At 46.6% G+C, this 12,613-nt stretch overlaps 1 protein-coding gene across 1 annotated transcript in view; it reads left to right on the top strand.

Annotated features, from left to right (window-relative positions):
• The window catches only part of BAHCC1 (BAH domain and coiled-coil containing 1), a 281,988-nt gene extending 279,413 nt beyond the window's left edge, over positions 1–2,575 (top strand). Inside the window, 2 exon segments of the mRNA XM_030206874.1 lie at positions 616–852; positions 1,368–2,575. Of these exon segments, the coding sequence (XP_030062734.1) occupies positions 616–852; positions 1,368–1,574 (444 nt within the window). The 3' untranslated portion in view covers positions 1,575–2,575.
• Positions 2,576–12,613: the final 10,038 nt, after the last annotated feature.

Here is a 12,613-nt window from a genome sequence, read left to right as displayed (position 1 = left end):
CTTTACAACTGTGTCCTAAGGTGGGTTAAAGGAGTAAAATGCCAGGCCTTTAATTTGGATTTAAAGCTTTTGAATGAGGGATCTGCACGGATACTAGAGAGGAAACCATACACACAATCCTGACCTTAACGATGACGTTCTGAATTCATGAGGCTCTCCTTAGCCAAGCTTTCTATCCTTGGCTGAAAACCATGAGCCTGATTCCGAGTATTCGAACCTGAAAGTACTTTTACTCTGATGTCATCAGGTACAGAAGGGAGTTACTAGGGGCTAGCCATCGATCGATGTCAGAGTGGGGATGTGAATATGAGTTTGCTGACTGGAGCATACTCTTTCTAATCCTTGGAAAATCTAGACTTCCTTCTTGGGTTATTGACATCATCTACAAATTTCAAATCTAGTCAATGCAATTCAGTAGGCTTTTTCCTTAGAAATGAGTGTTCCCTTGAAAGCAGCATAGACAAGGGGGGTTGAATTTTTATTTATTTATTTATTTATTTGATTGTTGATACATAAACATCCACTGCAAATTTGAACAAATTAAAAAAATTCTAACCGTTCTGGGAATCCCGAACGATGAACTTTGAAAGAAATGTGTTGTGTTTGTTCCCACAGAGGAGGGGCATGAAGGGGAAAGCCAGGAAGCTTTTCTATAAGGCAATAGTACGGGGAAAGGAGACCCTGCGCATTGGTGACTGTGCCGTTTTCCTGTCTGCTGGGCGACCCAACCTGCCCTACATCGGCCGCATTGAAAGCATGTGGGAGTCATGGGGAAGCAACATGGTGGTCAAGGTCAAGTGGTTCTACCATCCTGAGGAAACCAAACTGGGCAAGCGGCACAGTGATGGAAAGGTGAGCCACAGGGCAGAGTAAACATGAGACCTGGTGAGGATAGGAAGGGGCACTGTGAGGACAGCAAACAGATGAGAGACATTGTGAGGGTGGGCAGGGTAACTATGGAAGAGACCTTGTAAGGATATGGAGAGTCACTATGGGGACAGGGAATGGATTTAAACTTGTGAGGGTAGGAAGAGATTCTGTGGGGGCAGGGAATAGATGACATGCCATGAGGGTGAGCAGGGTGCTGAACCAGGCTGTAGGTGCTCAGGAACAGAAGGTCCTGGTTGGGCAGAAGATTTGGCATGAATGTGTTATGGAATTCCACATATCATTCATCCAACAGTTCTTCCACCCAGTTTTTATAGAACTTTTCCAAACTGCTGATTCTCTACATTCAGTGAGTCGCTTCTGGTTGGCCTCATCTCCTAGTCTCACACGTATATAGGACATGCAGGAATACAGGGAGAGAGGGTCTGGTTTCTTCTCTGCCTCTCGTTCTCACACCATCTCTCCTTCTCTGTCCCCAGAATGCACTGTACCAGTCCTGTCATGAGGATGAAAATGATGTGCAGACCATCTCGCACAAGTGCCAAGTGGTCAGTCGTGAGCAGTATGAGCAGATGACAAGAAACAAACGCTATCAGGACAGACAAGACCTCTACTACCTAGCGGGGACTTATGACCCCACCACTGGGAGACTAGTGACAGTGGACGGAGTGCCCATACTGTGCTGAGGGGGCAAGAAACAGAAAAAGGCATCATCAGATGATGCTCTCTACAGGCAGGTGCCAGCGACGGACAACCCGTGCCCTGGTTCGACACAACGAGCAGTTACTAGAGAGAATGCAGTACTGAAACCTTAGATGCCAGGGAGAGAGAATTCTCGGATTTGGGGAGGGGGACATTTGCTCGCCTCTTCAGAAGAGTTCCATCTCAAACACCAGGAGCTTCTGAGGTCCTTTCCTCTGCTAGAACATGGATGAGTTTTCGAGCCACTTCCATCAGTATTTACAGCTGCTCGAGTCTAGAGAGTATGCAAGAACCCCATCCGTGGAAATTGCTACTGTTGCCCAGGATACGTGGCTACAGCATACAACAGACAAGGTTTGGATTCCCAGATATGGGCAAAGATGACGAGCCTCTTGGTAAGGAGGGGCTTCCATGGCTAACATTATCCCCTCGTTTTTTGTGGATAACTGACTTGGTTACGCACACACGGTCCATGATAGATTTTCAGAAGAAAGCCATATATTCCGAGTACCTCTTGGCCCATTGCCCAGCAGGTAACGGAAGAATCAGGTGTAATCTATTTATTCTCTGTGTAAATAATACATTTCTTCTGACAAAGTTTTATTGTGTTGGGGGCGGGGGGAGTATGCGTGGGGGAAAATGACAAAAAAATAATATTTTTTTTTTGTTTTGTTTTGGGGTTTTTTTTTAACTGCACTGTGTCCTTCCTCAGCTTAGCTGAGAAATCTAACATTTGCTTGTAAGTGTGTAAATACAAGAAGACCACTATGAGAACTGAAAATTGAAGATATATTAAGTGTTCTTAAATGTAACTATGTATTCTTGGGTAAACAGACTAACCTCTCAGCAGACTGCGTGATTTAGATTCACACCAGGGTCTTTTTGTGAAGTCCTTTTAAAAAACAAACAACAGAAAAAAAAAACCCCACATATGAGAGATAAAAGACAAATGTTTTTGAGGATGTTAATATGCTCCTATGGAAAATAATAGAAATATTATATAAATATATATTATATAAATCAGGATGAGACCTTTCATTTCTCCTGTGGAAATGGCAGCCATATTTATCTTTACCTCTGAAAAAATATTCCTAAAAAGAAAACCCCTCCCAGGGAGAGCTGCATTCTCATGTTCCTGGAACAAGCGTGGAGTGTTACGTTTATTTCTGAATCTATTTCTAACACCATGCAAGGAGCATAAGGGCAGGCTGATGTGATCATGCCACAAGGTCTGCTTATGAAATTGTTATTATTACTATAGGACTTTATGCTCCATGGATAATCAGTTGATATCAGTTGACTTTTACTGCATTATTTAAATGTTGTCTGATTGTTATCCAAGATTCCCTTGGCAGTAGTGAACATACAAGGATTTTGTGTGTTAATTTAAAGATGGCCGCTGGGTGAATCCAGTCATGTGATCAGCCTTGTAGGCCTCCTCCATCTTGTCTGTGTTACGGATTCAGTTTTTTTTTTTTGCGGGGTGCCATCTGTTGTGAGATGGGAAACCTTGGCCTCTGCCTTTGACTACTCTTCCTTCCCGTGTGTGATCCAGAAAGTAGAAACACATCTGCTCATGCGTGTAACTGTATAAATGTATTTCATGGAAACCAAGTCGAACGGGGCAGTGTTTCCAAAGGGCACACACTCTTTTCTTCTTTGTCGTTATTTAATAAGGAAATGGGACAAAAAAAATGCGTTACTGTATCAGAAGAATACCTCAGTATGGGAGGCTTCAGTTGATATTGTCTCTTGCAAGAGTAACTGCCTTCCCTCTTGGCTCTGGGTTCCATTCCCACCTCCCTCCCGCTACAGTATGGTGCCAGGAATTTACTGCTTACTTCTAAAGATACTTCTGGTTGTGGTGTTGTCAAGGTGGTGGCAAAACCGTATTTTAATTCTGGAGAGAACGTCCCCACCGAAGCCCAGTGTCAGCAAAACAAATGAGACATAGCAGTGACCTCACATTGTCATGTGCATATGTGACTGGAAGAACCAAGATGTGGTTGACCTCAGAATTTGGTAGTCTGTGTCCCACGTGACTTCGGTTGTACCTGTCCTGGTCTCCTTCCCCCTCCCCCCCCCCCCCAATGCATTTGTGGACTTGCAGTATTTCTGCTTTTTTTAGAAGCTTTGGAGTTAGCAGTCCACATGTATGTTTGGGGGGGGGAGGCAGGAAGGGAAGAAACAAGGACTGAATTACCTGGCCATATGACATGGAACTGGCTGGTGCCAGGGTGGGGTTTAATGGGCCAGGTTTGTTATTATTCTTGATATAAAATTAGAATAGTGTAAGCATATTAAGGTGACAGATAACAAACAGATCATTACAGCTACAGTTTTAATCTTGTCCCTTGCACTGCAGAGGCAGAAAGAGGATTCACTAATGTGCTAGAAAGAGATAGTTAAAGCAGAGCTTATTAAGTTTAGGATCGTTAGAGGAAGGGAAGGGGGTAGGATTTGATATACCACCTTTCTATGGTTACAATTTACATATTATATACAGATTCTTATTTTGTACCTGGGGCAATGGAGGGTTAAGTGGGAGCTGAACCCAGATCCCCAGGTGCTCAGGCTGCTACACTAACCATTAGGTTACCTCCTCCACTCCGCATTAGCATTTTTGTCACTGGGATTCGTATCCCTCCAACTCCAGAAAGCTGTTTTCCACCCACAGAAAACTTGCAAAATAATCCACATCAGTGCAAAGCATGTTGTGCACATCGCAGCCAGCGCTAGGAAGAGCAGATGGGGTGTGCTGGAGTGAGTCATGCGACAGACATTGGACAATCACATTGCAGAGCCCGTTATAGGGATGTGCCGTCGTGAAAACATTAATGATGCCCAACCGAAATGACGTAAAAACTATTTTGTCTTATGTCATTTTAACGTGCTAAAATTGTGCTCATTGTGCAAAAGCACATAGCTGGTCAAAACAGAGCGGGAGCTAACATGAATCAAGTGAAGAAAGTGATATTCTAGACATGTCGTCAATCGGAAGCCAAAGGACCCTTTTTCTCATGCACGCCTTTTCTGCAGCTGAGTGCACAGTGAGGAGGGTAAGATCCGTAGCTGCAGGGCATCAGAGTTCTAGCACCTTCTGTTTCTAGCTTGGCTTCTGTGCCCTTTGTCAGCAATGTGATTTGACCCAGGTATAGGAGGGAGACTTTGCGTTTGGAACTTCTGTCTCAGTGTATTGTGGGATTTGTAGTTCAGCTTCAATTACCTGTATGTAATAGATTACATTGGGACTGATGTTTCCAGGATCCCTCTTCAGGTCTCACTTCCGCGTTCTGTGCACATGCCTAAGGGTCTTGTTGTCCTGGTTGCCCTAGTGGGCTCCCAGATAGAGAACACGGGCAGTCACCTGACACTGACAGGTCACAGGTGTGGCCAGGTTTCATCTGGGCACCACCTGGTCACTAGAACTTAAGAAATGCCCTTCACGTCAGCCCCTTAGATCCGGGACCTCCCTGGTTTATATTCTGCCAAGAAAAAGGGCGAGTATTTTTCACATCCCATTTTGTATCTGTCCCCCATCATCAACAGTCTGAGGCTCTCCATCACTGGATTCCTTTGCCCTGCCAACCTCTAGGAGGGGTGGTCTAGCAGATCAGGGGAGCTGGGGTCCTCTGTCTTCCACAGATTTCTTGCTGTCTCATGTCATGTCACACACCTATTGGCAGAGAATTATTGTACCTGAACTTGAAGGGCTCGATACTCAACTGCATAACCAGCTATTCAAAAGATTAACTGGTTAAGTCTGAAGTATTGAAACTAGTAGGCTCTGGTTACCCTGTTCTCTTTAGATCAGCGATTTTTCCAACCAAACTTAACTGATTATATTTAATTGGATAGAGATAAATTTCTGTTCTGTATGGCAGTGGCGTAGCCACAGGTGGGCTTGGGTGGGCCAGGGTCCACCCATTCATGGCTCAGGCCCACCCAACAGTAGCACATGTTTAGTGGTAACTGGTGGGAATTCCAGGCTCCGTCAGCTGAAGATTTCCCCCTGATGGTAACGAAAATGCTACTCTCCACAATACCGGCACCTGCACATACTCAATTTTCAGTGTTTGCCTGCTGCCAAAGTGGAAAGAAGCGTTTTCCCACCAGCTGAGATAATTTTTTTTTTTTTTTGGGGGGGGGGGGGGAAGAACACATGGTGCCCACCCAATTCTTGCCTAGGCCCACCCAAAATCTGTTGTCTGGCTACGCCCCTGCTGTATGGTTAAATGATAATCATGCCTCCTGCTCCTCCCCAAGATAACTGGTTAAATTTTAACCAGACGAGTTGTCCTGATAAAATTTAACTGGTGGCCATTCTGGGAAATGTAAACCTAAAGGGTTGTCTATTGAAGTCCTGAAGTTAACCAAACAAGTTCTTTTGATTATCAGTCCCTGTAACTGCTGCAAGCTGCCTTACTCGGAAATAGTGAGCTACAGTCCATTTGTCCTTCCTTAGAGTGAATCAGGGGCAGGAGCTGGTGACTAGGGAAACATAGCTCCTGGAATGGGGAGATTTAGAGACCCCCCCCCCCCCAAGCTCCAGACATTAATGAAATGTTAGTCCAGTTAGGAATCTGACCTGTACCAGCGACAGTTCTGGGATTTGCAGCAGAGTCGAGATATACAAGTCACTGAAGGCTGGCAGTTGGTTTTTGGAGACATGTCTTTTCTTCAGTACCCCTTTCATATATCTCTTTTTTGTGGGATTGCATGGTTAGGAGGTGACCAAACCAGTGTGAGTGCATGGCACCATTAATCTGCCCTGCCTGTGGCTGCCTGGCACTCAGCTGATCCTGCTAGAGGCTGCCAGTGTCAGCAGAAACTCTGCATTCTTTGAAGATTTATCCAAAGCTTTGCTTTTCCCTGGGTTTTTGAAAGGACAAAGAGCCTGTCTTCAGCTGATGATTTGACACTTAAAGAGGTCTTAAGGGGTAATGTTGTATGGGCAGTTCCTGTCTGCCTGTGGCATCGGACTTTCTCCTTAATATAAGTCTGCTTGGAAATGAGAAATCAGCCTTCCTGAAACTGACAGCAAGGCACCTTGAAAGAAAGGTCTGTTCTCTTTCCGTATCTGAACACTAAACATTTTTTTTCTTTTCCCCAACAAAGTTCTAATAGATTTCATTGTCACTTTACAGATTTCTGGTTTCAGTTCTCAGAACACTTACTTGTAGTGTCCTGGAGGTTTCCAGATGTCGTCATAAACAGAACATGGGTTCACGCAGGAGGACGATGGGGCACAGTGGGCAAAAGCTCTCACTCAGTGAAGCACAAATCCAGTCCAGCCTCTTCCTCTGGTTACTGGTGTGCTGTGGATGGCGAGGGACGGAAGCCAGTTCCATTCTGGCACCTCTCAGTCTTCAAAGAGAGAAAAGGTCTGAAACTGCTGCGGGTGCTCTTCTGCTCCTACTCCTCCTGTCTGTTCTTCAGCGCAGGATGGAGGAGGCTTCTTAGCACTGGATCTAGAAGCCCTAGATCTTGGGAAAGCCCCACGAATTGGGTGTGGCTCTGCGTCCCCCCTCCCCGGTCTCTTGGCATGAGTGCAATACGTTGCTGTCTCTGGTAGTAAAGACAGCAGGCCCCCCCCCCCTTGCAATTAGCTAGAACTGATTTCTTCTAACCACAGAGCAAAGCCAGCGCCGGTCCGTCTGAGCCCTGCTCTGCAACCTATTTAAGAAATCCACTATTGCTCAAAATCTGTAAAGTAATTAGAAATAGTAATAATAATTATAATAAAAAAAATAACCAAAATCTTATGGCAGCAGGAATTCTGCCATACCACCAGGTCTAGCTCCAGGTTCTGCTTTTTTGTTCCAGTCATTGGCCGTGCCAGAGTTTTCCCAAGATGGGAATTAGAAAACCAGGACTGAATAACATGGAGTTTTTTTGGCTGGTGGAGTCGTTAATTTTAATACTAGGGACAGCGGGAAAAGACCCATTTCCCTGCGTTGTTGCCTGTATTTTGTTCCTCTGCTTCTTTGCGCGAAGCGGAGTGGGCTGGGAGGGTGAAAAGGGGTGCAGGGGGGGAGGTGGAATTTTATTTTGTAACAGTGTTTCAATGTTGTAAAAATCCAACTGTAAATTTGTACAGTATTATGTCTGAAGTAAGTTTGTTTGGGTTTTTTTTTCCAATGTAAACACTAAAGCAAACAGAAGGTTTTATGAACAGTAAATTCTGTGTAAAGACAATTTTAGTATTAAGATTTTTTATAGATAACTTGGCTTCTGAATAAATGTAAGAAATCTCCTATGGTGTGTTTAATGTCTGCCATTTCCTTGGTGATGGGATACTGTATTGTCCAAAAGGAAAGAAGGTAGAACAGGCAGGGGCGTATCTGCGTGGGGCCACAGGGGCCTGGGCCCCCGCAGATTTTGCCCCGAACCTCCCTACCGCCGTTAACCCTCCCTCCCTCGCCTACCGCCGTCACCTACCCCGAGGTCCGCTTCCTCCGGCTTTTTAAAATATTGCTTCAGCTGGCGGGGGACCCTAACCCCCCGCCAGCCCAGCCGCGATCTTTAACTTTTTCATCCTCGTCGTGCAGCACGCTGTGAAAGCTGCATGCATCTTTAGTTCCAGTTGGATGGAGTCTGACGTCGCAGCACGGGGTAGGTGACGGCGGTAGGCGGGGGAGGGAGGGAGTGTTAACGCCGGTAGGGGGGATTGACGTTACAACGTGCTGCGATGTCAGACTCCATCCAACTGGATCTAAAGATGCATGCAGCTTTCACAGCGATCTGCACGACGAGGATGAAAAAGTTAAAGATCGCGGCTGGGCTGGCGGGGGGTTGGGGTCCCCCGCCAGCTGAAGCAATATTTTAAAAAGCCGGAGGAAGCGGACCTCGGGGTAGGTGACGGCGGTAGGCAGGGGAGGGAGGGAATGTTAAAGGCGGTAGGGGGGGCTATAATGTGCCCCCTCACTCTAGCCCCTGCCCCCCCTACCGCCGAACCTCTGATACGCCCCTGAGAACAGGACCGTGGCAAATCCACAAGGACCCAAAAGGGAGGTCGAAAACTAGAGGTTTATCGATCAAGCACCACAACTGAACAGAGTAGACCCGACACAAAGCCATGTTTCAGCAAAGGTTGCCTGCCTCAGGGGTCACTTAATCTTGTTCAGTGCTGGGTTATCAGAACAGCTGTAGGTATAATTCCAAAAGTTATCCACCACAAAGCTGAAGAAAAGCTGCCTTCAGTGGCATTACTGGGGGGGGGGGGGCGGTGGGTGTGATCTGCCCTGGGTGCACGCCGCTGGGGGGGGGGGGTTGCCACGCGCCTGTCGGCTCTGCTCGTTCCGTGCTCCCTCTGCCCCGGAACAGGTTACTTCCTGTTCCAGGGCAGAGGGAGCATGGAACGAGCGAAGCCGACAGGCACGCGGCACCCCCCCCCCCCCCAGCAGGTAAAAATGCACCCGGGAGGTGTCGTTTCGCCAGGGGGGGGGCGCATCGGCGATCTGTCCCGGGTGTTAGCCACCCTAGGAATGCTACTGGCTGCTTTACTGAAGGTAGCAAGTCTTCTCATTGCTGGAGTCCTAAACCTCTACTGGGGTGGGGGTGGGGGTGTGAGCTTGGTAATCTGGATTCAGACCTACACTGAGGATGAGAACAGGGGAAAAGGAGGGAAACGGAGAAAACACGAGTTGCAATGTGAGCTGCAGATAATGTGACATCACAGAACCTGGAAACCACAGCGTTTCATCACAGACCCTAGGAGCAGTGGGAGAATCCCCAGGGCTGGCCTAACTATTGTGCATGACTAGGGGATCGCCTAGGGTGGCAACTTCTTGGGGGCAGCAAAGAGCAGCAAACATAACAATAGATCCTGACAGCCACCAAAATCATCAGCAGTTACTTCTACCTGCAGAAAGGGGGCAGTGCAGAGCAGAATCAGTCAAAGCAAAACAATAATCCTGACAGCCACCAAACACAGAGAATCATCAGCAGTTACTTCTACCTGCAGGTAGGGGGCAGCAGGAGCAGGATCAGTCAAAGCAAAACAATAATCCTGACAGCCACCAAACACAGAGAATCATCAGCAGTTACTTCTAACCTGCAGGTAGGGGGCAGCACAGAGCAGGATCAGTCAAAGCAAAACAATAATCCTGACAGCCACCAAACACAGAGAATCATCAGCAGTTACTTCTACCTGCAGGTAGGGGGCAGCAGGAGCAGGATCAGTCAAAGCAAAACAATAATCCTGACAGCCACCAAACACAGAGAATCATCAGCAGTTACTTCTACCTGCAGGTAGTGGGCAGCACAGAGCAGGATCAGTCAAAGCAAAACAATAATCCCACAGCCACCAAACACAGAGAATCATCAGCAGTTACTTCTACCTGCAGGTAGGGGGCAGCAGGAGCAGGATCAGTCAAAGCAAAACAATAATCGTGACAGCCACCAAACACAGAGAATCATCAGCAGTTACTTTTACCTGCAGGTAGGGGGCAGCAGGAGCAGGATCAGTCAAAGCAAAACAATAATCCTGACAGCCACCAAACACAGAGAATCATTAGCAGTTACTTCTACCTGCAGGTAGGGGGCAGCAGGAGCAGGATCAGTCAAAGCAAAACAATAATCCTGACAGCCACCAAACACAGAGAATCATCAGCAGTTACTTCTACCTGCAGGTAGGGGGCAGCACAGAGCAGGATCAGTCAAAGCAAAACAATAATCCCACAGCCACCAAACACAGAGAATCATCAGCAGTTACTTCTACCTGCAGGTAGGGGGCAGCACAGAGCAGGATCAGTCAAAGCAAAACAATAATCCCACAGCCACCAAACACAGAGAATCATCAGCAGTTACTTCTACCTGCAGGTAGGGGGCAGCACAGAGCAGGATCAGTCAAAGCAAAACAATAATCCCGACAGCCACCAAACTCAGAGAATCATTCGCACATTCTTTAACTTGCATTTTTTTAGGATTTTTGTGTGACGATCATTACTTTTAAGTTTAATTATCAAAATCTGTGGTGGTGGTGGGGGGGCTGCAGGCTAAGGACCTGAAAGTTAAATGGGGTGGGGGGGGGGGGGGTTAAAGTTGAGCTGGCTCTGGGAATCCCAGGAATAGAAAGACAGAGCCTGATAGTAGCAGGGAATCCTACAGACATCACAGAGATTGTGCAGTCAGAGGGACTCCAAAGGATAGTGTAACATCACATGTATCTCTGCTCTTTTGGAGACACTGGATATTTTTTTCTCCCTCCTCAATATGGTTATGTTGTTCTTATGTGTCCAAGAATTTTTTTAGATACTGTTCTCCAGATAATGCTGTGTTCTATGCACCTTTTCTTCCTTTTGTTTCAGTCATTGTTTTGATTTGAGCCACCCTTGTTTTTGACATGATTTTATGATTTTCTGTGCTACAGTTTTATATTTGAATTTTGTACATCACCATGAAGTTTCCCATGAATGGTGATTTTATCAAATACTAATAAACACTAAATACTAATCTGAGGTTAGCAGAGAATTCTAGGGATAGTGTGATGTCATGGGAGAAGCACAGAGTTCTGAGGATAGTGTGACATTATAAAGCCTGGAGGAAGCAGGGAGTTCTGGTGATAGTGTGACATCACAGAGCCTGAGAGCCTGGGGATAGCAGAGAATTCTAGGAATACTGTGATGTCATAAAGCCTGAGGGAAAGAGGGAATTCTAGGGTAGTGTGACATCACAGAGCCTGAGGATAGCAGAGAATTGTAGGGATAGTGTGACATCATAAAGCCTGGGAGAAGCAAAGAATTCTAGGGATATAGTACAGTGATGCCATAAAGCCCAGGGAGAGCAGGGAATTCTAGGGTAGGATGTTAAAAAAATGGAAGCGGTGCGCAAAGAAAAGCTACGAGGATGGTATGGGATTTACGTTCCAAGACGTATGAAGAGAGGCTTGCTGACCTGAACATGTACACCCTGGAGGAAAGGAGGAACAGGGGTGATATGATACAGACGTTCAAATATTTGAAAGGTATTAATCCGCAAACAAATCTTTTCCAGAGATGGGAAGGCGGTAGAACGAGAGGACATGAAATGAGATTGAAGGGGGGCAGACTCAGGAAAGATGTCAGGAAGTATTTTTTCACGGAGAGGGTGGTGGACGCTTGGAATGCCCTCCCGCGGGAGGTGGTGGAGATGAAAACGGTAACGGGGTTCAAACATGCGTGGGATATGCATAGAGGAATCCTGTGCAGAAGGAATGGATCCTCAGAAGCTTAGCTGAAATTGGGTGGCGGAGCAGGTGGGGGGAAGAGGGGGTGGTGATTGGGAGGAGAGGATAGGGGAGGGCAGACTTGTACGGTCTGTACCAGAGCCGGTGATGGGAGGCGGGACTGGTGGTTGGGAGGCAGGAAATACTGCTGGGCAGACTTATATGGTCTGTGCCCTGAAAAGGACAGGTACAAATTCAAGGTAAGGTATACACATATGAGTTTGTCTTGGGCAGACTGGATGGACCATGCAGGTCTTTTTCTGCCGTCATCTACTATGTTACTATGTTACTTTGTAGTACAGTGATGCCATAAAGCCCAGGGAGAGCAGGGAATTCTAGGGTAGTGTGACATCATAAAACCTGGGAGAAGCAGAGAATTCTAGGAATACAGTGATGTCATAAAGCCAAGGGGGAGTGGGGAATTCTAGGGTAGTGTGACATCACAGAGCCTGAGGATAGCAGAGAATTGTAGGGATAGTGTGACATCATAAAGCCTGGGAGAAGCAGAGAATTCTAGGAATACAGTGATGTCATAAAGCCCAGGGAGAGCAGAGAATTCTAGGGTAGTGTGACATCATAAAGCCTGGGAGAAGCAAAGAATTCTAGGAATACAGTGATGCCATAAAGCCCAGGGAGAGCAGGGAATTCTAGGGTAGTGTGACATCATAAAACCTGGGAGAAGCAGAGAATTCTAGGAATACAGTGATGTCATAAAGCCCAGGGGGAGTGGGGAATTCTAGGGTAGTGTGACATCATAAAACCTGGGAGAAGCAGAGAATTCTAGGAATACAGTGATGTCATAAAGCCCAGGGGGAG

Source organism: Microcaecilia unicolor, chromosome 6 (assembly GCF_901765095.1).
Source record: "Microcaecilia unicolor chromosome 6, aMicUni1.1, whole genome shotgun sequence".
Taxonomy (NCBI): Eukaryota; Metazoa; Chordata; class Amphibia; order Gymnophiona; family Siphonopidae; genus Microcaecilia; species Microcaecilia unicolor.
Note: the sequence above shows the minus strand (reverse complement) of the source record. Positions and strands in the feature narration are given on the sequence as shown.